Source organism: Barbatula barbatula, assembly GCF_947034865.1.
Source record: "Barbatula barbatula genome assembly, chromosome: 6".
Classification (NCBI taxonomy): Eukaryota; Metazoa; Chordata; class Actinopteri; order Cypriniformes; family Nemacheilidae; genus Barbatula; species Barbatula barbatula.
In genome coordinates, this window is record NC_136765.1 from 18,174,654 (window position 1) to 18,198,871 (window position 24,218).

General features: G+C 36.8%; 1 protein-coding gene across 1 annotated transcript; it reads left to right on the plus strand.

Moving 5' to 3' along the window:
* Positions 1-408: 408 nt before the first annotated feature.
* Positions 409-21,144, plus strand: abch1 (ATP-binding cassette, sub-family H, member 1). The gene is made up of 20 exons (XM_079457958.1): positions 409-536; positions 1,795-1,934; positions 3,212-3,371; positions 3,480-3,634; positions 7,213-7,320; positions 8,435-8,528; positions 11,130-11,204; positions 11,465-11,636; positions 11,732-11,828; positions 12,031-12,199; positions 12,851-12,951; positions 13,845-13,915; positions 14,201-14,250; positions 14,354-14,410; positions 14,554-14,624; positions 14,705-14,793; positions 14,975-15,078; positions 16,194-16,353; positions 16,930-17,034; positions 19,115-21,144. The coding sequence occupies exons 2-20, from the start codon at positions 1,813-1,815 to the stop codon at positions 19,219-19,221; spliced, it is 2,067 nt and encodes a 688-aa protein (XP_079314084.1). The 5' UTR covers positions 409-536; positions 1,795-1,812; the 3' UTR covers positions 19,222-21,144.
* The last annotated feature ends 3,074 nt before the right edge of the window (positions 21,145-24,218 follow it).

A 24,218-nucleotide genomic window follows, 5' to 3' on the forward strand; every position in this document is an offset into this window, starting at 1 on the left:
AGAGCATCCATTAGTAAACAAGAGACGTGCCCTGTATAAATTTGGCATTGATGGGGGACTGTGCAAAACGCATGACTGACAACAATGACTGCTCATTTAAGATGCACGAAAGCCAGAGAACAGTCATCGACAGATTTTAAACAAGCTTTCGTGCTTAATTGTCACGTTATAGACGTAGAAGATGAATTGGTCTGCCACTGCGGCGTCTCTCACTGACGCATACATGGAACGGTGAAGACACTATCAGCAGCCAGTGTATTGCTATATGAGTGACGTCCCGCTGCCCAATCACAGATCCCGTCAGTATTGCTGTGCTTATTCGGATTGGCTATCAGAAGGAGGCCGGCGTTCAAGGGGTGGGATTGTCGGGTGGAGGGACCAAATCACACGGGCAGTTTCTCCGAGGCTGCGGCCAGGGTTTGTGACCGCTGCGCATCGTTGTACCTGTCGCGCTCCGGCGAGAACGTATTTCCCAAAAGAAAAGCTGGACTGTTCATCTTATACACGTGTTTTATCATAAAGGATCGTGACGCCTGGTAACATTTTCATTATAAATTCTGCGTATTTGTATTACATTAAACGACTGTGTAATGTAGGCGACTCATTTGATCTTTCATCACAATTAAGTGTAGCTAATGTTGGCCGCCGCTTTGTAATCTATTGTATTTGTCTGCAATAATGTTGGTGATTTATGATTAAATTGACCATTAAGCAGTGATGGTTAGGATACATGCTTTGAAAGAATAATAAGTCATGCAATTGTTGAACTGAGGAACCCAAACAACTCTGAACGTTTTCCAGGTGCTGTCACAAAGGGAGCCCCTTAGGCTAACGCAATAATGAAATTGAAAACAAAATCAGTTTAGCTGCTCAAAATTGCTGTGGTGACGAAACTGTCAGATGAATTTCGAATACTGTCTTCATGCTTCTGTTATTGGTGTTAATATAACCGGTCTGACGCCAATCGGTCCGTTGTCATTTTACATGCCTAAGTAGGAAACAAATTGCCATCTCTAAAAAAGATTGTCGTTTGCACATGCACTAGCAAACCTCCGTTATACTTAGAACGATCCACATGTTTTTAAATGATGAAGTAAAGTTGACGCCAATGTTACTGTTTATTGGTAATAGCCAAAGTTTATGAATACACGTGCATTGAGAGGGGGACCTACCAATCACAACAGCCTGAGAAGCAGAAGCTCGCTGATATGGTATGGGTGGGACATCTTCAGACACGCTCTAAGCGGGGAACCAATTTCGACAGATTGGGTCAGCTTTAGCAATCAGAGTGCTTCGGAAGGAGTGACTTTCTGGAAATTGGAAAAAATCCTATGGTTTTGTGAGAAGAGGGACAGCGGTGATCGATAGACTTAAAATATGTGAAATATAAAAAAAATCACGCCAAAGAACAGCCACTTTAAATACACTCACAACTGTCTGAACGTCTAATCCTACATTATCCAGCACCACATTCAAATCAAATATTATACATTATATATATTAGTTCTTTGTGAGTGTGTTTAAAATAAACCATTTGGGATTAAGTGCGTTGAGATTAATTGAGAGAGAGTCCTTGACGAGAAATAGAAGATGTGGAGATTATGGTTATGATGAGCCATTTTCAGGTCATATGTTGTGATTATGCCATTTAATTTTATACTTTTGGCAGTTTTTGTTGTACCAGTCCAGACATGAAAAGTGAAAAATACTTTATCTATTTATTTTTACAGATTGATGTTCTTTTTAATATACTTAATAACTTTGAGCTAACTTGATTTTTTTCCCTTTCTATAGAATACAGAGAGTGGCACTATGAAGGCTGATTTGGAAACAGGAAACTGCAGTTCTGCAATCCACTGTCATAATGTGTGTCGGTCATATGGGAAACTTAAAGTCCTAAACAATCTGAACCTCACAGTTCCACAGGGCCACATGTGAGTCTCTTTCTTACTCTCTCTCGGGATCCTTCCCCCGAAAATGAAAATTCTGTCACCATTTACTCACCTTCGAGATCTGTATAAAAGTCTTTGTTCTGATGAACACAGAGAAAGATATTTGGAAAAATGCTTATAACCAGACAGATTTTGCTCCCCATTGACTTCCATAATAGGAAAAAATACAATGGTAGTCAAAAGTGCCCCAGAACTCTTTGCTGTCCTACATTCTTCAAAATATCTTCTTTTATGTTCAGCAGAACAAACAAAATGATAAAAGTCATTTTTCCTACTATGGTAGTCAACTCTGTCTGGTTATATGCGTTCTTTAAAATATCTTTCTCTGTGTTCATCAGAACAAAGAAATGTATACAGATTTGAAATAACTGGAAGGTGAGTAAATGATGACAGAATGCTTAGAAATATGTCTTTAGTGACACCAATCTTTAATTTTCCCAATAAGAAAGAAAGCATGGCTAAAAGCAGACCTTGTTGTGACAACATTTGCATTTGAATATATGCATTTGAATCTCATTACCTCATTCCATCACATACTAAAAGCTTGACCTTTGACCTTTTGTCTGCACACACCATGTTAATGTGAAGTCTAAATGCTTTAAGCAGGTATTGTCATACAGATCTAGAAAGATTTAAGATTTAGGAAACATGACTTTTATAATTTTGTAAAACGTTATTCTCTCTTGTTGCTTTTGCTTCCCAACAATGTAATATATATTTACTAATTGTTTATATTAGTTTATCAAAGTCTCTTTATCTGACAGTCTTTTATTATCTGTTTATAATCAAGTTCAACCACTGTGTAGATAAAATGTTTCGGGGCATTGTTGAAAATACTGCACACAACTTCATAAAGTCTGGTTTGGTGCAATTGACCCATATTTAAGAGTCAGATGTGGATCAGATTATGTTTATAACACTGATGCTTTCCTGTAATTCCATTAAAAACATTGTAAGTAGACTAGCTAATTTTTTTGCATAGCAGTTGCATCATTTTGAGTCTACTGTCTACTGAAAGTCTACTGAAAAGCAAATATGAAAATTCACATCTGAAAATCTTCTGAAATGTCTATCCTGATTTGTTTATCCTTTTTGGCATCTCTGACTTCATCTTCTTTGTTCCTTTTCCAGTCATCTGAATCATACACTCTGATTTATGAGCATGGAAATCTATTTAAAACAATGACCGACAACTAGTTGTGCTCTTGTGATTTCAATTCGGTTCCAATGCTTTTGTGCTATTTTTGTTTCCTGTCTAGTTATGGGCTGCTGGGCCCAAGTGGCTGTGGGAAGACCACGCTGCTGAAGTGCATTGTGGGAACTCTGAAGATCTCCCATGGCCACATCACAGCATTAGGAAAACCGCCTGCTTTCCCAGGACATGAAGTGCCAGGAAGAATGGTGGGGTACATGCCACAGGTGAGGGAGAGATACTGGTATACCCATGATGCAGAGTTAGATTATTCTGAGATTAAATCTTCATCTCATTATTCTTTCTGCTTTTTTTCTTATTGTTAATATGTATAGGACATAGCTCTGTACAATGAGTTCACTATAAGCAACACACTGTGGTTTTTTGGTCGGATCCATGGTCTTTCATCCAAAGACACAGAGGCCAGAATAAATTTCCTCATCAACTTCTTGGACCTGCCACAGAAAAACAGTCTTGTCCGAAATCTCAGGTAGATAAACACACTTTAGCAGACGTAAAATTACGTTTTTGTCATTGGTAATGCCAACAGAATGTACATGTTATAGTTGTTGGAGTTTAAGAAGTTTTAGAATAGATTTATGAGTTTGAGTGTAAAATAAGAGATTGTACAGAAAACAAAGCAACATGTCCCAGTTTTCTCTGCGAAATGTTCTTACACCCGTATTCTCGTCCGAGATTACCATGTGACATCATGCTTGCAAAATAACCCTGTGTCCATTCAAAAAGTTCTCACGCTGCCTCTACAGTGGTCACTTTCCACCTATAAAAAGCTTTTTGTCATGTGAAGTGAGGAGAAGCGATTGTTCGTCAGTAAGACAGAGAAATGTGAAGCATGAGAACCTAGTGTAGTGCATGAAGGCAGCGCGTGTCCCGTCGGTCTGGTTTTGTCGTCACAGTGCTAAACTCACTGTTCATCCATTTGAACATGAGAAGGGCAAAACAAAGGCCCTAAAACCCTAGAAGATCAAAGTGGTTTTCATATTAATAATTTCTCTTCGACTGGTGGGGTTAGTTAAGGAGGAGCTACAGCAGGGCTTGTGATTGGATTATGATGGTTTATTTACACTTTTTTAAACTCTAATTATTGGCTTTTTTATGTTTCGTGTTTTTATGTTATGTTAAGAGTTTTTAGTGTTTGAGGATAAAAATATGTTTTTATAAAAATTGACATGACCAGGGCTTGACATTAAGCATTGTAATGTGGTTGTCCTTTGGACAAGTACATTTGTCATCCACTTCTCAAAAGTTACTTGTACAACGATAAAACAATTATATTTACTTTGAATAATAATATAATATAATCAATATAATTGTTTTGGATTTAGATTGGTCAAGTTTGCTTCTAAGCATTTTAACTAGTGTCCGCTTTCAGAATTTGACTGCTATAAATCAAAGCAAGCAGTCATTACATTATTAGTGTTTAGGCTGTAAGTTAACTTTTTTTAGAGAGGTTTAAAGTTTGATAGCACAGGCCAAACAGTAGTAGCACAAGTAAATCGTCTGTTGTCATCATTAAAAAAAGATATGCATGCGCAGGTCATCATGAATAGGCTGGTAACTGACAAAATACATTAATGTCTAATACAGATGTATTATTTGGGGCCATATCATTTTTAGACAACCTAAATTTGTTTACATTTTCATTTTGAAAGGTCTGTGTTTTTACTTTTTTACTATAGAATAGTGGTATATTTGTCTGCATAAATTCTTGTAGTATTCTATAGTATATATATATATATAGTAAACTGTTGTAAAAATCCTAGATTCAATTTTAGATGCTATAGTGTTTTTTAACTTTACTATAGTATACAGTGTATATCAATTTACAACAAGGGCACTACAATGTTCAATAGCTATAGTACACTAAATTATTTTTTTCTTTGTAAATTGAGTGTTCAATTTAACAGGACTTTTATTTTTACGGGTCTTCGGGAAGATGCTTTAGTTCTTGTGTGTTTGCAGATAGCTTCACTCAAACAGTAGAATGCTTGTAAAATGAACTCTCGGATCAACTCTGGAGATGAAGTTAATGTGTTTATATCATCATACAGTGTAGACGCAGACAAATCCTCGACCATCACTCGTGTCGTGCACATAATTCAATATGACGCAAAACTATGGAGCGATTTTAGTCTCATTAATTATTCATGCGTAAAACAAGACACACACATGCGTAAACAGTTTCGCATGCATAAAACCCTAATTTACGTGCACATAGTATATATTTACATTTACGAAAAGCAATTCACGTGCGTAAAACAAAACTATTTTCTCACAAATTACGTTTCGCAAACATACAACTGCGCACATAACTTTCGAAAAGTTAAAATGTACGCGTTTGTCTTATTTTACGAATGTGCAAATCGTCACACATGTGTGAATCGCCTTGGACGTGTGTGTGTTTTTTGAGACTCTCCTGGCGACGCAACCCCTTCCACTTGGGTTGTCGTACTCTTTAGCCAATCAGATTCAAGCTTACCATTCAACCAATTACAGGACTCAAGGAAAACGGCTCTGCGCAGCTTTGGTGCAGGCGGCACATATATGTTGTTTTGTAGGCTTGTCTGTTTTTATGTTTTTAAATGTTGCTTACGTTACCATTACGATGTGTTTATGTGGTTGCCATTCCAAAATAATAGAGTTGTTACATGAACATAGATGATTTTGGTTACATGTGGAATAAAGTTTTTTAATCCACTGCAAATCTTCAGTTTCCTCCCATTTTGCGATTCATTGCTGTATGGCATGTCTATTTACCTTACCTTTCTATCTGCGGTCAGTAGTATTGTCAAAGACGGTTTGTGTCGTTTTTTTAAATTAAAATCTGATAATACTAGTTAACTTTAAATTTAGTCATTTATTAGTATGGGTCTATATAGGCTAATATATCTATCCATTAGTAAAATAATCCCTTCAATGGCGTTTACAGAAGCCAATAAGGAACATAACACGTATGTCTAACTAGACTATATTAATTTACATGAAGAAAGAACTACAAAGTCAGGGGAAACATTACAGTATTTCAAACTGACTTGACAGAACGCATAGTGAAATGAGAACAGGTGGACAGCAGCGAAGTAAATTGAGTATTGTATTTTATTTAACAGTAAAAAATATAATAAATTGTACCCACAAAGCTGCACAAGCGTGGAAAAGATCGTAATGTGATTAACGTGCGGTGAGGGTGATGCATCATTTCCGTTCTATTTGAGCCAAACTGCACTAAAGTTGCGCAGAGCCGTTTTCCTTGAGTCCGGCGCCCTCAGCGGGTTGTGATTGGTTGAATGGTAAGCTTGAATCTGATTGGCTAAAGAGTACGACAACCCAAGTGGAAGGGGTTGCATCGCCAGGAGAGTCTCAAAAAACACACACACGTCCAAGGCGATTCACACGTGTGTGACGATTTGCACATTCGTAAAACAAGACAAACGCATACATTTTAACTTTTCGAAAGTTATGTGCGCAGTTGTATGTTTGCGAAACGTAATTTGTGAGAAAATAGTTTTGTTTTACGCACGTGAATTGCTTTTCGTAAATGTAAATATATACTATGTGCACGTAAATTAGGTTTTATGCATGCAAAACTGTTTACGCATGTGTGTATCTTGTTTTACGCATGAATAATTAATGAGACTAAAATCGCTCCATACAAAACAGCCAGATGACATTTAAATAGCAGGATTCCGTGTCTGCATCAAGTTACATGGAGCGCGGTGCGCCATTGATCATTGTCACACACAAAGAAGCAAAGCCACGACAAACGTAATTCACAAAAACATGCAGCTCTGTCTAATGCACATATTATACTACATGAGTCGCACTGTTGTTATTTTTCTTCAAGTTGCTTGTCCGGTCGGGCAAGTAAAATTATCTCTCTCTTGCCCATGCAAAACATTCGCTTGTCCCTGAAAAGCGCTAATGTCGAGCCCTGCGTGACTGAAATATTTTTGCACAGTATTTTTCTTAATTCACTCGACAGAAGACAAAACCTTGTATATTTTACATGTATGTTAAAAATAAACATATTCATCTATATTTTGCATTAAGCGGAGGCCAGCGGCGACGTGTTTCTCTTGGAGCTGCCCTACTTCAAAACCCACAACTTCTGATCCTAGATGAACCCACAGTAGGAGTGGACCCTGTTCTCCGTGCCAAGTACGCATTCCACCCTCAATCTTTACATTCTGCAAGCATGACACAGGATTTTACCCTTTACTACTCCGTCCCTATTTGCCATTTCAACCGAAATTGCAATTCAGTTCATAACTGTGTTGTTGTAACATTCCTCCTAACAGCTTGCATTTCCCTACAAACTGAAACTTGGATTTTAGTATGCAGAGCTTTCACCATGAATAATGAGCAAATCCCACTTTGGCATGCCTTTCCCATGCGATTGCATTCTGAGTATATGTGGCATGCTGAGGATTATTCTGATTCTATAGGCTCAAGATTCCAACAAAAACTCACTACAAATATTTTTTTAAATCTAATATTTTCCACAAAAAAGCTTACATTTTTAATAGCATGCCATATTGTTGCTACTTTTGATAAATTTGCTGATAAAAAAGACAATGAAAGCAGGTATTAAAGCAAATGATCACGATTTGTTTAATTAATGAATTGCAACATAGAATTGAAAAGCAGTTTTTATTCAATCAAAAAGTGCACAGAGTCAAATATTGTTTTTACAGAGCTTGGTCTTGGTGAGACCCTGTTGAACTCATCTTAAATCCTCTTGTATTAAAAGCTGTTACACATTCTGTGATTCAGGCCTGTCTAAGCCTACAACCATTTTTGTGGGGCTGTCTTTCCAAAGCAATTGAATTATTAACCTATGCACTGATATTAACCTTACAAATGATTTAATTTTTATTTTGATGGATGTGGACAGAATCCCTAATAAAGTTTAAGGGATAGTTAATCCAAAAAATTCTGTCATCATTCACTCACCCTCTTGTCATTTCAAACCTGTATGACTTTTCTCTTCTGCAGAACAAAACCAAAAAAATACTTAAAGAATGTAGACTGCGATACTCTTTGACTTTGGTTTTGTGTCTATACAATAATGAAATGGGTACCGCCATAGTTTGGTTACCAACATTCTTCACAATATCATCTTTTGTTTTCTGTGGAGGAAAGAAAGTAAATTAAGACAGATTTAAAAATTTATTTTAATTTTGGGATGAAAATATAAGATTTTTTTGCATAGTGTAATAGACCTTTTTACAGACAGAACCAGACATGTCCACTAACCTCTCCATGTTTGCAGGATATGGCAGCATCTTGTAGAAATTGTGAGAGAAGGACAAGTGTCTGTTATCATTACAACCCATTACATCGAGGAGGCCAGACAAGCCAACACGGTAAGGCACCATCTTGAACTGACCACTGTCAAATCTAGATTCAATTCAATTCAGTTTTATTTATATAGCGCTTTTCACAATTTGAATTGTTCCAAAGCAGCTTTACAGGGGAAAAACGAAAAACCCAAGAAAGGGTAAAACACACTACATGGTGTTTTATATAATAAATCCAATTATTCTAGTAAATAATATCTAATGTCAGCATCTCCTGGTGGTTTATTTAGCATATTTTGCATTAACTGAATGCTTGGCTGAAAAGATGCGTTTTTAATCTAGATTTAAATTGGGCGAGTGTGTCTGATCCTCGAATAATATCAGGAAGGCTATTCCAGAGTTTAGGTGCTACGTATGAGAAAGCTCAACCCCCTTTGGTGGATTTAGTTATTCTAGGTATTATCAAAAGTCGTGCGTTTTGAGATCTTAGAGAGCGTATTGTTTTGTAAATGATCATGAATCATTTCGTATACTTTAAGTATGCATTGTCTTTTGTGGCTTAGGCCTATATTATACATACTTTTTGGTGAAAAATCTGTGTACAACATATTCACATTATGTGGCATAAAAATAAGCCTCCATTGCTGTTGTTCGCTAACACACATAATTGCTTCATAAACGGACATCGATTACTTCAAACATGCAGTAGGTTCTAGAAGACAAGACAGCAAACATTTCAAGGCACCTGACTATTGTTTCATTTTACTTCACAGAACGTATTTAAGGTGCACCCAAGACACACATGTACACTCTGCATGCACATGAAAGCAAACACATTCATTTAAACTTGTAGACCCGGATCCGTGACGTCAACTATTTGACAACTATTCCAAAAACATGATTCATAACACCCTTGGTCTTTTCTCTTTTTTGATCTGTTTTTGTTTCTTTCTACCTTTCAAAAAGAAAATATCTTTAATATGTTTAAGCTGATTCTCCAAAACACCATTGCAATGAAACAAAGTCTCCAAAATCACGATGGCTCTGATAATGTGATGTGCCCTCTCTAGTTTCAAAAAAACATTTTCAACGTTTTCAACAGAAAACCCAACAACAATGAAAACAAATGTTTATCTATGTTTATATGGGTTCCATAGCCTTTAAAAGACCTCTGTGGATTACCTGTAAAAAATTAAATGATCAACTAATCATGGCAACATGTTTTTATGTTACCTTAATTTATTTATTAATTTACAGCACATTTAAATGGCATTTTCTGAATATTTTGCTTCATGATTTAATGTTTACAGACATGTGTCACTGTGGCATTTTAAGATGAGAAATAATTTTGTATTTATATGATGCGTTAAACATGTGTATATTTAACAGTTAATGAAAGACGTGTTTCATACGCCACAATTTGGTCCATGGTTGATTTTTCGCTGTGTAGTTTGTATTAGATTTATATAAACCCTGTACAGATTATTTTAGTGTAGCGAAGGCATTTGGCGCAGAGCGGTTTTAATATTCATTATCTTCTTAACTTTAACTTTCTATAACTTTGAATGCGCAGCTAAGGGCTGAAATATACTACAAGACAAGATTTTCAGTCTCGACTTGCTGCCTTAAATCTGTGCCCGTCTGCATATTTTATCAGTTAGTGTGTTTCTATCTGAAACATTAAAAAGTCTGCAAGTGTGTGAAGTGGTTGAAAAAAAATTTAGTCTGTTCAGATTTTAAAAGTCTTGTAGCGTATTCCAGCCATTAGGGACAGAACAGAAAAATTGTGGGAAAAAAATTTGTTACTCACATACTGATACGAATCAAAGCAACCTCTTCGGGGGTGATTGTTGGATGATCTTTCTCTCCAACATCTCTGCTGGAAAGTATCTCCATAGATATATATAAGTATATCTCTTAAAGCCTAAGTACCGCGAGTCCTAACGCATCTCTGCTGGAAGGTCTTTATAATATTAACGCGGGTCCTGACCTTTATCCTTCTTTTTATACTTAAAAACCACAGACCCTTTATTTTAATTAAATATAAAGGACGTCGCTCTTTCTACAGTCTTTCTAATGACCACATCGCTGTCACAGCCGACAACATCTTTTTGTACAGTGGTCTTGTTAAGAAAGGGAGGGTTATGCGGAGGACTGAGAGATTGGTTGCAATTATCAAACTCCCCGCTAATGGCCGCTATAAAGACCCCTCAAGACCTTTAAGTTGTTGAGTTATTGAGTTATAAAAGGATCCTATGGGACCCAGAGTCTGGGTATCTCAAAGGTGCTGTGTGTAATTTTTTAGAAGATCTATTGACAGAAATGCAATATAATATACATAACTAGAGGTGTATAAAGACCCTACGTAATGAAGCGTTATGTTTTTCTTACTCTCGAATGAGCTATTTCTACATACCATGCGGGTCCTCTTACATGGAATTCGCCATGTTGTTTCTACAGTAGGCCTAAACGGACAAACTCTTTCGTAAATACATTATCTCCTTCGGCAAAGAAGCGAAAAAATGACAACAGAGTCCTGTGAGAGCCTCCGTAGTGCTTCGAAAGGGAGGAGTGAAGTGAGCCGTTTGTTGCAATTCGCAACCACACCACCATATGCTGCTAAAATCTCCACATTGCTGCTTTAAATGTCTAACTCTCTGCTTTTAGGTGGGTTTGATGAGGAATGGTCGATTGTTAGCTGAGGGTCCCCCAGATGCTGTTATGAAGCAACACAATGCATTGGTGAGTCCGCACATGCACGCACGCACACACACACATTTTATCAATTTATTCAGGTCTACTTAAAGGAAATAATTTACAAACTAGTATAGATGCAGTTAAATACATGTACAAAAAAATCATGGGCCAGTGGCATACAACTTCACAGTCTTCACAAACACACAAGCACACGCACATAATCAAAAGCATTTCCTTTTCAAGTACAAATAAACATTGGATTAACCTGTATTTCTCCGTGTTCGTATGTATGTGTGTGCATTTAGACACTAGAGAGTGCTTTTTTACAACTTTGTGAGGACTCCGATCAGTTGGGGTCCAAACAGAGTCCTCATGACCGCGTGCTGGAAAGCGGACCGTCTCCAGACAATATGAGCGATGAAAGTAGAGAGCCCATACTGAGAAAGAGTTTAACAGAGAAAATGCCCAAATTTAAAGGTACTGAGAACTTCACACCTTAATCTAGAAACTAGATCAGAAACCCCTTGACACTCGCATCTGGATTAAATGTGTGTGTCTTTGTGTCTCCTCAGCTGACTGGAAGGTGCAAGCCAGACAAATCATACCAAAATGGCGCAACATCGCAGCCCTCATGATCAAGACGATGGTTCGAATGAAAAGAATGCCAGGGTATTTATTTCTGTACAGTCACTATGAGAAAAAGACAATGATCAGATTATTTAACTTTGTTATCTGGTCAAGTAAAGAGAATGAAGATGGATGGCCAGCTTGCCAGCCTTCGTCACCCAGTCATTATCGCAGAATAACTATTGACTCAACATTATCACTTATGTAATTTGTCTAAGCCTGTGTTCTCCCGGTTTGTGCTCAGGTCATTGTGTTTCCAGTTCCTGTTGCCTGTAATTCAGATTTGTCTGATGTGTCTGTGCATTGGCGGAGACCCCAAAGGCATCGACGTGGCTGTGGTCAATAATGAAAGCGGCTCCAGCAGCTACAGCAGATTACTGCTGTCGTTTCTTGACAACACTAGTATCAACCAGGTAGTGGACTCACAAAAATAATAACATACATTTGTTTCAAACACTAAGACTAGAAATGAATTAGAATTTTTGTTAGTTGAGTTTTAAGGGATAATGTATGTAGTCATTGCCAAAGAAACCTTTTCAGGGTGATACTAGATCCTGATCTGTGACCATTTTCAACAACACTATTGGGGGCAGGGAAACGTCTTCAAATAGCAATGATACAGACTTGCACCATTTCACTACCTCTTTTCTTGATTTCACTTCAACAAGTTAATGGGGAACAAAAACAATCTTATAATAAGTAAAAAGAAAAGCTGTTTATTTTCAGATCCTCACCGACTGAACAGATGCAGCTTTTGTTAAAGAAGTAGTTTTACACTTATCTTGCTGGTTATCTAATAAAACTGATGTTAGAGAACTCATTCCTATTATATTATATGTCACAGGGTTTTGCAAATATCTAACCAATAAAACGTGTTAAGGCGCTTTTCAACTTCGCAACACAGTTTTTAATAATTTAAAATGTACAGTTTTTAATAATTTCCTGAAAAACAGCGAATTTGAACATCCGAGTTTCCTTTAATTTAGAAACTTTTTTTCATACTAGAAATGCACAACTATTTTGCCAATTTGATGTGAGGTACTGTTTTGTTTTCCTCTACGCAGGTGGGCTTGTCACATTCTGAGGCGTTTGCTGGTATCCATAATGGGGAATATTGGGCCGTCATAGAATTTGGGGAGAATTTCACCAGCTATCTAACCAAAAGGTGAGCTCCAGTGTTTCAGATGTATGATGACTTGGAGGGTTTCACAGTTTGTAATGTTAAATAAGAAGGCTGTGCCGTGTTTTGTTTTGGATTTTGTGACTATACAACGGCATCAATATGACTTACAATCACAGCGGTGACGTAAAACAAGTAGGTGTCAATCTAATCAACAAGTAGATCCAGTTGTTATTGTTTATTTAAAGAACAATTTCATATGATGACATCATTTTAATGACATACTGTATCACCTGAAGGCGTCACCAAATGCAAAATGACACCATCCCTCGCCCAGCTGATCATACACATCCTCATCTATCTCGCCCGCTCACTCATACTCTTCTCAGTTCTCACAAAGACACACACTTATGTCAGCCACACACACACACACACACACACACACACACACTGACCCCACCTGTTCATATACACAAACACAAGTCTGGCCTATTATTAAAAAAACTAATCACAGCACTTTTTTGCCTCTGGAGCTCTGTGTCATATGAATGACTGATTATGAGCTTTTTTTTGTCTGACATGAAACATCAATTCAGAGTTATTACCTCATCTTTAACATATGAAAGCATTAAGTAAACAAGGTCACATGTCTGGTGACAATGGCTGGAGCAATCAGACAGATGGTTAGAGTATTGGGAGGGGCTGCAGATGTGAATCAAGTGTTTTTAATAGGAGGAGAACAAGTCTGTCCTGTCATTCTGTATGTTTCATGTTTTGGGTGTCAGTCCCATATGGACAACCAGACAGACAGATATACTTAATACTTTGTTGATCCTATAACATAAATTAATATGCAAAATTAAGGTGTGAGCCAAAACTTTAATGCGGTAAATGTGTGGAATGGTGTTTAACACTTTATCATATCTGTATGTGTGCAGAATGTTGCAGCCCAGAGTTTCTAGAAATGTGGTTGAAGGAGGATCTGTGCATGTTTGGCTTGACCTGACAAGTGAGTTTTATTTTTTTATTTATTGCATTGAAAATGATTGAGGAATAATGTGATTCTGTATTGCTACCACAAGAGGGCGTCCAGACCTATACCAATGTGTACGATGTGTCAACCTTTTCTTCACAAACACTAAATTTCACAATATTCTTCTTATACAGAAAGCTAGTATAGTGTCACTGTCAATGTATGATGACTTTTGCCCCATTACTTATTTCATTATAGCTTTCGTCTATGGACTCCAAATGGACACACCTAATATTTCTTTCTTTCTTTTTAACTTTTCAGATCGACAGATTGCCGTAATGCTACAGAAGAAGCTCCATGAGGCCTTTGAGGTGAAGGGTCATTTACGCATTTTAACATTATGCTGAAACTTTACTCACTGTATCTAGATTGTTTAAACTTTGTTTGTCCTTTCTTATTTTCTTCTCTCAAAAGGCTTTTATCGAGACTAAACTGGGGAGTTTGTCATACATGGTGGCCGTCCCTATAAAAGTGAGAGCGCTTTCTATGATCCGAGATTTTAACTGGCATTTTACAATTTGAGATGACCCATCTATCCTTACAATTGTCTTTTATCACTTTCTTAATCATTTCATTTTCTTTATTCTTTACTCTTTATTTTCTTCCTTTCATAGTTTGAAGAACCTATATATGGCAGTAAGAACACAGATTTCTCAACATTTGTGACTCCAGGAGCCGTTTTGAGGTAAATAACTAACACACATAGTTGCACGTATATACAAGGAAAACACGTAAATGTATTTTCTTTGTCTTTATTCTTTACAGCATCACATTTTACCTGGCAGTAGGTTTGACTGCTCTGTCCTTTGTGTTAGAGAGGAAGGAGGGGCTGCTGGACAGGTGCTGGGTGGCAGGTGAGACTTCACATCCACCAGATAGATGACTGTCCTTAAACACTTAAAATATTTGTCTATGGCTCCTCAATAAGCAGTCTGGAGATTTGTCACTAGTGGGGGCCTATCACTCGTGAGGAGATTGGAAATGTTTCTGGTCTGAATTTGTATGCATTTCATTATTGTGTGTGTTTTTCTGTAGGTGTAAGTTCTTTTGAGACCATGCTGGCCCACCTTTTCTCACAGCTCTTTGTCATCAGTGTTCAGATTATCCTTTTGCTGATATTCATCCTGCTGGTCTTTAAAGTGAGTGTGTGCATGTCAGCTGAATATTGTATCTCTCATTAATACTTTACATATTTGTATCAAGTGGAAGACTTGTTGTGGCCTTGTTTTGATATCCCGGTGGGGACTTAAACCTGAATGCACACCACTCAATGGGGACACGTGATTATGAGACATGATTATGTCTGGTTTGATTATGAATAAATACTAAAACGTACATATCAACGGCCCTGCCCTGAATGCTGATCTCAGTCCTTCCATGCAATACTCTGCGTGCGCACTTCTGAATCATTAAATGACAAATCGGACACCCTAAGGCCTTGTGGACTTTACAGACACAGGGAGGGAAGACTGCAGACAGCAAATCCACATCAAGTGTAATATTTAAAGACAAGGCCAATGTCACTTCACAGCGTTGTTTGTGTTATCTTTATTTTGATTGGTTAGAAATCAGGGAGGAGTAATCTTGTTTTTTATTTGGATATACATTCGTAGTATCAACCTGAGCTAACCGTACTGAAATGAAACTGAGACACAATATTGATTCTCTGCATGCATTTGCACTAAGGCCAAATAAAATCTAAAGGGTGGTGTCCAAGTCCAAGTGAAGTTAATAAATTCAGTTGAATTAAATTGAACCTGAATTAACAAGAATCATAAACGTGTCTCTTTCTGTCTCAATTATATAACTTGCTTATTGGAACCTGGAAAGAATTTAAGCAATGACCCTGGGAGTGAGACAAAAATCTATTTATTCTTATCTTTCTCCTTACTGGGATTTGTGCTTAACCACCGTGGCAACAAAGGGACTGCTTTGGTAACAGAACTGTAAATGATTTGTGGTATTTTGAACAGTAAAGACACTGCCTTGACTGGCGTGTGCTGTTTTTAACAGCCAGCAAAAGCTGTGACTGATGACATTCTTCACACTTGTGTAAGAATTATGGGATTGTGTCATGCCAGTACGTTCAAAACACAAGACCTATTTAAAATCACACGTTAAGAAGAGATGCGATAGGTATTTTAACAACGTATTGTTGAATGCAACACATGCGTATTGTTTTTAGCAACACAGTGTTTCAATTACATTAGGTTTATCCATTCGTGTCAACATCCTCTTTGTTTCTCTTGTGCAGATTCCCAATGAAGGATCTTTGGCTCTGGTGATTTCATTGATTGTGCTGCAGGGTGTGACTGGAATCTCATTTGGCCTGGTCATCTCCTCTGCTATCGATGACGAGCAGTCGGCCAATCAGGCAGCTCTTGGCATCTTCTATCCTAATCTCATCATTAGTGGTATGCCTCTGGATATTACATTATAACAGACATCTATATTAGAATACAAAGAGCTAGCCTGTAACTAAATATTTATATGTATTATTTTGATTTATTTCCTTTATTAGAATATATATATAATACTAGTACTGACACAGCTCTCAGTGTCAAGACTGCCCCTAATTTCTTCCCGACCCTGAAAATGGTTCGGTCCAGGATATGTAATAAGGGCTGTATGAGGGCTATACGATATGGGTGTGCCCACTGAATTAATGGATGTGATTCTGCAGGAGTGTTTGAAATGATAGAATGATAGTGGAAACATGCTCAGAAAATGATTAATAGACAAGATAAAAATGGAATGGAAATATATGGATTGATTGTGAAGAAATGGAGTAGGAAATGGGACCCACATGTGAATTTTAACTCCTGCTGGTTATAATGAGCACATTCAAAGAGAAGCTTTTACACAATCATTCATGACCTTTCTTAACACAAATACACTACTAAAAATATAAACACACAGACATGCACTATTTGCACGATGTTACAGAAGCATGTGTTAACTTGATGAAATCTGTGATCTCTCTCCTGCAGGCGTCATCTGGCCGGTCGAATGTATCCCGTATCCTCTGCGTTATTTGAGTCTGGTTCTACCCCAGACTTATGCGTCTGAGGCACTGCGCTGTATCATGTACAGAGGTAGACTATGTGCATTCACACACAGCCGCAACCCAGAGGTTTAACGGAAAGGAAACCTTCACCCAAAAATGTAAATGTTGTCATCATTTACTCCCTCCGAGCTGTTCCAAATGTGTATAACTGTATTTGTTCCAATGAACACAGAGAAAGATATTTGGAATAATGCTTATAACCAAACAGATCTCAACACCCATTGACTACCATAGTTAGAAAAAAACAATGGTAGTCAAAGGTGCCCCAGAACTGTTTGCTGTCCTACGTTCTTTAAAAATTCTTCTTTTGTGTTCAACAGCACAATAAAAAGTAATTTTTCCTACTATGGTAGTCAATAGGTTTTGAGATCTGTTTGGTTATAAGCATTATTCTAAAAATCTTTCTCTGTGTTCTTCAGAACAAATACATTTATACACATTTGGAACAACTCAAAGGTGAGTAAATGATGACAGAATTTTCTTTTTGGGGTAAAGTAACACTTGAAAACATCATAATTTCAAAACTTTTATGATTCTCATGACCAATTTTGATACCATAGGAACGAATATGCTACTTATATAATAATACAACAATTAAATGAAATTCAAACAATGGCACAGGGCCAAATACTTCTCTGTTAAGTCAGCATTTTTATAGTAATACGTTTAGTAAACAGTGATATTATTAGTATAGATTAAAGAGATTGTTCACCCCCAGAAAAATCTATTCATAATTTTGTCACCCTCGTGTCATTCAAAACTTTAATAACTTGTATATGACGCTCACAAAAGAAGATATTTTGATAAATGTCTAAGAGGTTTTGTGTCTATACAATTGAAGTCAATGAAGGCCAATGTCATTCGTTCAACATTATTCAGAATTTCTTCTGTTGCGTTCTGCAGAAGAAAAAGGTTTGAAATGACAAGAGGATGAGTAAATAATGAAAAAAAGAATGGTTGAAATATCCCTTTAAAGGTGTTGTGTGTAATTTTTTGGAGCTTCTATTGACAAAAATGCAATATAATATACATAACGACTGTATGTTTTCAGACCTTGCATAATGAAGCGTTATGTTTTTATTACCTCTGATTGAGCTATTTCTATCTACATACATCACAGGTCCTGTTACATGTAATTCGCCATGTTGTTTCTACAGTAGCCCTAAACAGACAAACTTCTCTACAGAGCATGATTCCCTAATACGCTATCTAATTCGGCAAAGAAGTGAAAAGACGACGACATCTTAGTTATGTGTCAACCTCCATAGTGCTTTGAAAGGGAGAGGCGACTGGTGGAGTGAGCCATTGGTTGCAATTCGCAACCTCACTGCTAAATGGTGGTTCATTTCATACACTGGACCTTTAATATCAACCCCAAGATAGACAGTGGAGCAATTCATTTTTGATTGTCTATACTCTGTGCTTACACATGATGTGATATTTTTATCCAACTGTGTTTACATAAACACCTTGCCAGGATGGGAGTTTACCAAAAAGTGCTTTTGACCACTGAAAAGCTCAGAGTGCAGATGCGCATGCATCCATGTTACTGTGACAAAGCAGCTGCATGTCAGATAACCGTTGTTAACTCAATTCTGTTCTCTCCACTCCAAATTCTATATAAAATTATTTAACCTGGTGTTAAACTACTGGTACTTTGTGATTCTTATACAAATCTGTGTAAGGAAACTACTCCACACACATCATCATGTACATATGAAATCCACATGACGAATGGTCCATAACAAACACATTAGTTGTCGAGTTGCATGGACAGGACTGAGGTGGAGTCTTCTCACCTTGAACATTGTTTAACTGACAGCATTAATACGGGCGTGAACAAGGGAGGAACTTGACAGTATAAACCGAGAATTACATTTGATAAAAGTTTGCCCATAAAGTATTATGTGGACTGCTAATACAGTTCTCGGCTCGCTAGATAGATTCGAGGCGAGGCTCTTTGATGTTACCGAAACAATACAGATTGTACGTAGACCTTTATGACATCAGAGTGGGATTAGTCTGGGAGTCACAGTGTATTTATTGTCTAGTGTATAGTCTTCTCAATCTGTTATCAACTTATATTAATTCTCTGATGTCACATTTAGGTTGGGGTTTGTCCCGCATGATGGTTTGGCGAGGCTTTGCAGTCACTCTGGGATGGAACACGTTCTTCCTCATGCTGGCAACAATCATTCTCAAGCTGAGAACATGAGGGGCTCTGCCAAGCAAAGGTGCTTCAGACTGGTGACAGCGGCGTCATGCGAGAGCCAGGCTTCATCAGCACAGACCTCTCTTTGCGTATTGAGGATAAAAGATGGTTGACACATGGATCTGAGCCTCTCTCTTTTTTAAAGATGCCACTTATTTAAGAGTGGCCAATTAGGTCTCTCCTCCTGAGGACCATGAGTATGAAACTCAGGGCTTCTCTGAGCCATTTAAGAGATCAGACAATGCCAGCACAACTTTTGTCCAACTTTACAAATGTCTTTTATCTGTTTATCTGGAGTGTGACACGTATCAGTTCTTTTGGGTTTTTCTTTTGAGTTTTTCAAAGAAGAAAAAGCAGTCAAACATCAGAAGTGGAGACCATGCTCAACACGGTTGCTGCAGGCTTTTTGAAGCCTGACTTTCCATATCCTTTTCAAAACTGTTTTTCTTTGCGATATGTAATGTTTACTGAATGTACAGACTAGAGTTTTTTAGTTGGTTCAGCTTGCTTTGTGTGTGCCGTACACCTTAGATCATGTAACTTGAGTACACCCGTGTTGCCTTGAGGAGGCTTTAGTGTTCCCACCCGTACGCCTAGTTTAAAAAAATGCTGATAAACAAATATTATTTGCTGGGCAGTACAGTGCTCAATTAATCCTTTCCACAGTTATTTTTTTATGTTTCAAATCGCTTTTCTTTGTTTTATGTAAGCAAATATTTTTACAAGTTACCAGTTAGCGTGTTAGTCATCCATCAAGTGCCATAAAGGAAAATGAAGAAAGAACGGCAATGTTTACATTTGAGAACAAAGCAGTCCAAAGGTGAACCTGCAGTCAATGTTCGGAAGTCTTTGTTTTAGTCTTGTTAACTATATTTGATAGCCAGCACTAGCTAATACAGACCCATGAGTTTGGATAATATAGCGTGCAATATTTTACGGGAAAATGCAAAGTAATATTTTATAAAGTGTGGTAAAAATGTATTGGTTTTGGATAAATATATTAAATGAAGTAGGAATGCATCGATATGTTTTTTTTTTTTGTCCGATACCGATTTTAACAAACAACTATCATGCGATACCGATATTGGTCAAGTGCATACAGTACTATACAATACTAGCTAGCTTTTCTGCATTAAATTAAATTACTGAACATGGATCCTTTTAACATTTGCAAGGCACAATTTAAGATAAAATTACAATAAGACAACATGAGGATCTTCAATGATGATTTTAGAACCATCTAAAACCATTTCAAACTCTATTAATCCAATATCGGCTGATTAATATCGGCGGCTGATACATTGGTGCATCCCTAAAATGTAGGTATCACTGTCCTTCTAGAGCTTAAGTCGATTGTTTTGTTTCATATTTATTCTTTGGAGCTTGAAGTTCAACATTATTTGTTTTATACCTTTTTTTGTAAGTCTCTGAACAAGCCAGACTGAACAAATCTACACTACACTTAAAGCTGAAGTGCATCATTTGTAGGTTGCATTTTATCTTTTTTTTAACTAAAATGGAGATGAGAATGAGACAACTATAAATAAACCATTTTATGCTGATTTGTGGCCTAAAGACTGTGGCTATATAACATAATAAGAATAATGCACAAGCTTTTCTATCGCATCAATGTGCTGGTAAATGTGCTGAATAACGAAAGGCTGCATTATTTTTGACTAGAGCTTGTTTTAGATTTTCTCTGTCTGGCTCCAGTTCAGGCTCAGAGACAAACGTTTGGCAAAGGTTTGTGGTGTACTGTGCCATTTTTTAAAGGTCATACTGTCACCTATACACACATACAGACCTTTATTTGCTACCTCTTGAATTGTTGAGTAAAAAATCCATGTTCTCGCCATGCTCTTGATGTAAAATTATATTTAAGGTAATCTGTATACGTTTCAACAATAAACCTTTTCATACACTCTTTATATTTGTACAATATCATTAACATATTTACCTAATGTTCCTGTAACTGTCACCTCTCTTCTGCACTCATAAAGCAGGGATGATTATTAATGATGTCATCAGTGTCTGTTGCAGGGAGCTCTAAATTGATTTACAACATTTTAGATCAGTTTTTTTAATCTTTTACTACTTCACATTTTTCTGAACATGAATTACTGGGTTTCAAAGACTGTCTGAGAGATATTATCACAAGCTTGTTTGTTTGAAAATATGAAAGTAACAATTCATCTAACTAAAGGCACGCTGAGAGGCAAGTCAAAGGTTAAGTACCTCCAGCATGCTAGTATGCAAATTAACAAAGAAGTCAATTGAATCTTGGCTGGTATTAATCTTGTCTGATGTTTAGCGATTGATTTCAAGGGTTAATTTCTATCAGCATGCTGTGTGAATGTGTCAGTGATGCGGGCCATGCATCAATGAGACAGAAGATGAAAGCGAGGTCAGTCTGATCCATTACGTCAGTCATTTTAAATAATAATGTCAATTATATTTGTCTGTAGAGTTGAACATATTGCACTGTTTGTTATTATCATCTACCATAACCTGTTTTGAATGGGAGTTATGTTGGCGTTGTCTTATTCCACCGCCACTATTTTTTCCAAAAACCTGATGCTTCTAAGAAACAGCTAAACCTCTGTGTTTTTCATTTCTAGAAACTGCTGGAAAAATATGAAACAGAAAATCGAATACCACACCCAAGTTGAATGCAAATTTTTTTCATTCTTATTTAGTCATGAAATGTATCTATTTCTGGAAGTCAGCCTGAAATAAATTGCCCCAATTCTTCAATACAAATATTTCCATTTTCTAAGACCATCTCTCTCCACTCGAACTTATTAGAATCAATATATAATATAGAGTGAATGAATGTAAACTACATAGAGATGTAGTGTTAAGTGACTTGACGTCACCCATATTACAGCTCACCCTGGTGATATCAATGTCTAAAAATAGATTCCCTGTTAGTATCACACAGCTATGTTAGGTTAGGGCAGATTCGAGTGTAAGTGGTTAAAAGAAAAGAACATATGTCTGAAATGTGACTGCTTATTTGCATTGTTTTAAATATTTGAGCTCTTACACTAAATACCAAATGTAGAGAAATTAGTTGATTCATTCTTTTGAAAATCTTTTGCTCTCATTATGAAATATGATTTCTCACATGCAGTGATTTTGAACATTTCAACTTTTTCTCATATGCAAAGTTTCATATGTATACAATATATACTATTTCTCATCTAAATCTACCTCTTTACCCTTGTAAACTATTGTTGTTTTTATAGTCTTATCAGAACAACAATAAAAACAGGTTTTCTCACATCACGACCTTTGAAATAATTTGTGATGTGAGGACACAGGGACTTTCATCACGTTCATAAAGCTCAGCTTGATCAGTAAAACAGCACGAAGCCATGAAACATGTGCAGGAAAATCAAAGGTCAGAGTGGTGCTGTGGGACACAAACCTTTAAGTGAACCCAAGTGTATGATTAATCAAACTTACACAAGTGTGTTTGTGTGTGTGTGAGAGAGAGAAAGGTTGTCAGACAGGTGAGAACTGTAGAAATGTCAGGATGAGGTGTCAGTGTCGTTGCCATGGCAGCATAAACACAGACAACAGATTTAGGCAGATTAACATCTGATGTAACCAAAGGTCTGTTTGCTCTGGCTACCCACTATGTCAACCTCCAAAATTTTCTGCAAATGCATGTGAAATGTTTGCTTGTTTTTGATGATGCATTAACATTGTTAACAGAATTCTGTAAATTTTGTAAGAATTTCATAATATGACATGTGCCAACAAATGCACTGTTTACACAACACAGCTTTACAGGCATGGACTAGAGTTGAAGGTGGATGTAGGATATTACCAGTTCATGTCTGAACAAATCGACCTGGAAACTCCACTGGGATCCCGTTCTTAAACACATTTTAAACCATGTTCTTTTTGTTGCGTTGCATTAATAAATTGTTAAATACTTAAAGTAAAAATACTGTTAAAGTAAAAATACTTCTTATCTAGACCTGGATAAGTCATAATATGTTTGCTTTTTAAGTGCAAGGAAAGTCCCACATCAGAAAAGAGTGGGTGGCTGAAACACATGATCTGATTTGTACAGATACTGTATGTGCTGTGAGGTTTATGTGGGACAATTAATGTGACATGTTTTTCCCTGACAGCAAATACAAATATGCTTTTTTTGTTGTGACAAATACATTTTTGATGCAAAGCTCAAAGATATGCATGTTCAGAAAATAAAAGCAGAGACAATGTCTGATTCAGAACATCTAATCTTGTTCTTGTTCTCTGTTCTGTTACCTCGTGGTTGACATCCCTGCTGAACTTGACCTGGCTGGTCTGATAAATAAGTGTAACATGACAAGAAGTTGACTAATGCCATTCCATACATCCTTCCCACAACCCATGTAAGAATAACCCATTTATTTTAAACGTATTTCCTTATTCACAACAAATAGGCGTAACTTGTTTCATAAGGTGTCAAGGCTGAGTGACATATGCCTATTGTTTTTTTATTTTTGTCAGTCAATGCTACATGAATGCGAAACTTAAAAGGATACTTTTCACCCTAAAAATGAAAATTATGTCATAATTTACTCACTTTCGAGTTTTATAAATCTGTATAAATGTCTTTGTTCTGATGAACACAGAGAAAGATATTTGGAAGACTACTTATAACCAAACTGATATTCTGGTACAACAAAATCTCTCTGGTTATAAGCATTCTTTTAAATATCTTTCTCTGATTTCATCAGAATAAAGTCATTTGTACATATTTGAAACCACTCGAAGGTGAGTGTAAATAATGACAGAATCTTTATTTTTAGGTGAAGTATCCCTTTAACAAGCCGACAAGTCTACCCGTTTCACGGGGTAATTAAGATCATTTAATAAAAATAATAAAAAACTGTATGAAATGCTAAAATAAAATAATAACATTGTGCTGTAAATATCAATCATACATTTTTTGCCGGAAACCCTCACTCTTGAAAACGACATTTCCCATAGTCCTCTTC

Excerpts from the sequence above, each read along its gene's own strand:
- abch1 (XM_079457958.1), top strand. The coding sequence starts at position 1,813 with ATGAAGGCTGATTTGGAAACAGGAAACTGCAGTTCTGCAATCCACTGT. Across the intron at positions 11,205-11,464 it reads TGAAGCAACACAATGCATTG|ACACTAGAGAGTGCTTTTTT; the intron begins GTGAGTCCGCAC and ends GTGTGCATTTAG. Across the intron at positions 13,916-14,200 it reads TGTTTGGCTTGACCTGACAA|ATCGACAGATTGCCGTAATG; the intron begins GTGAGTTTTATT and ends TTAACTTTTCAG.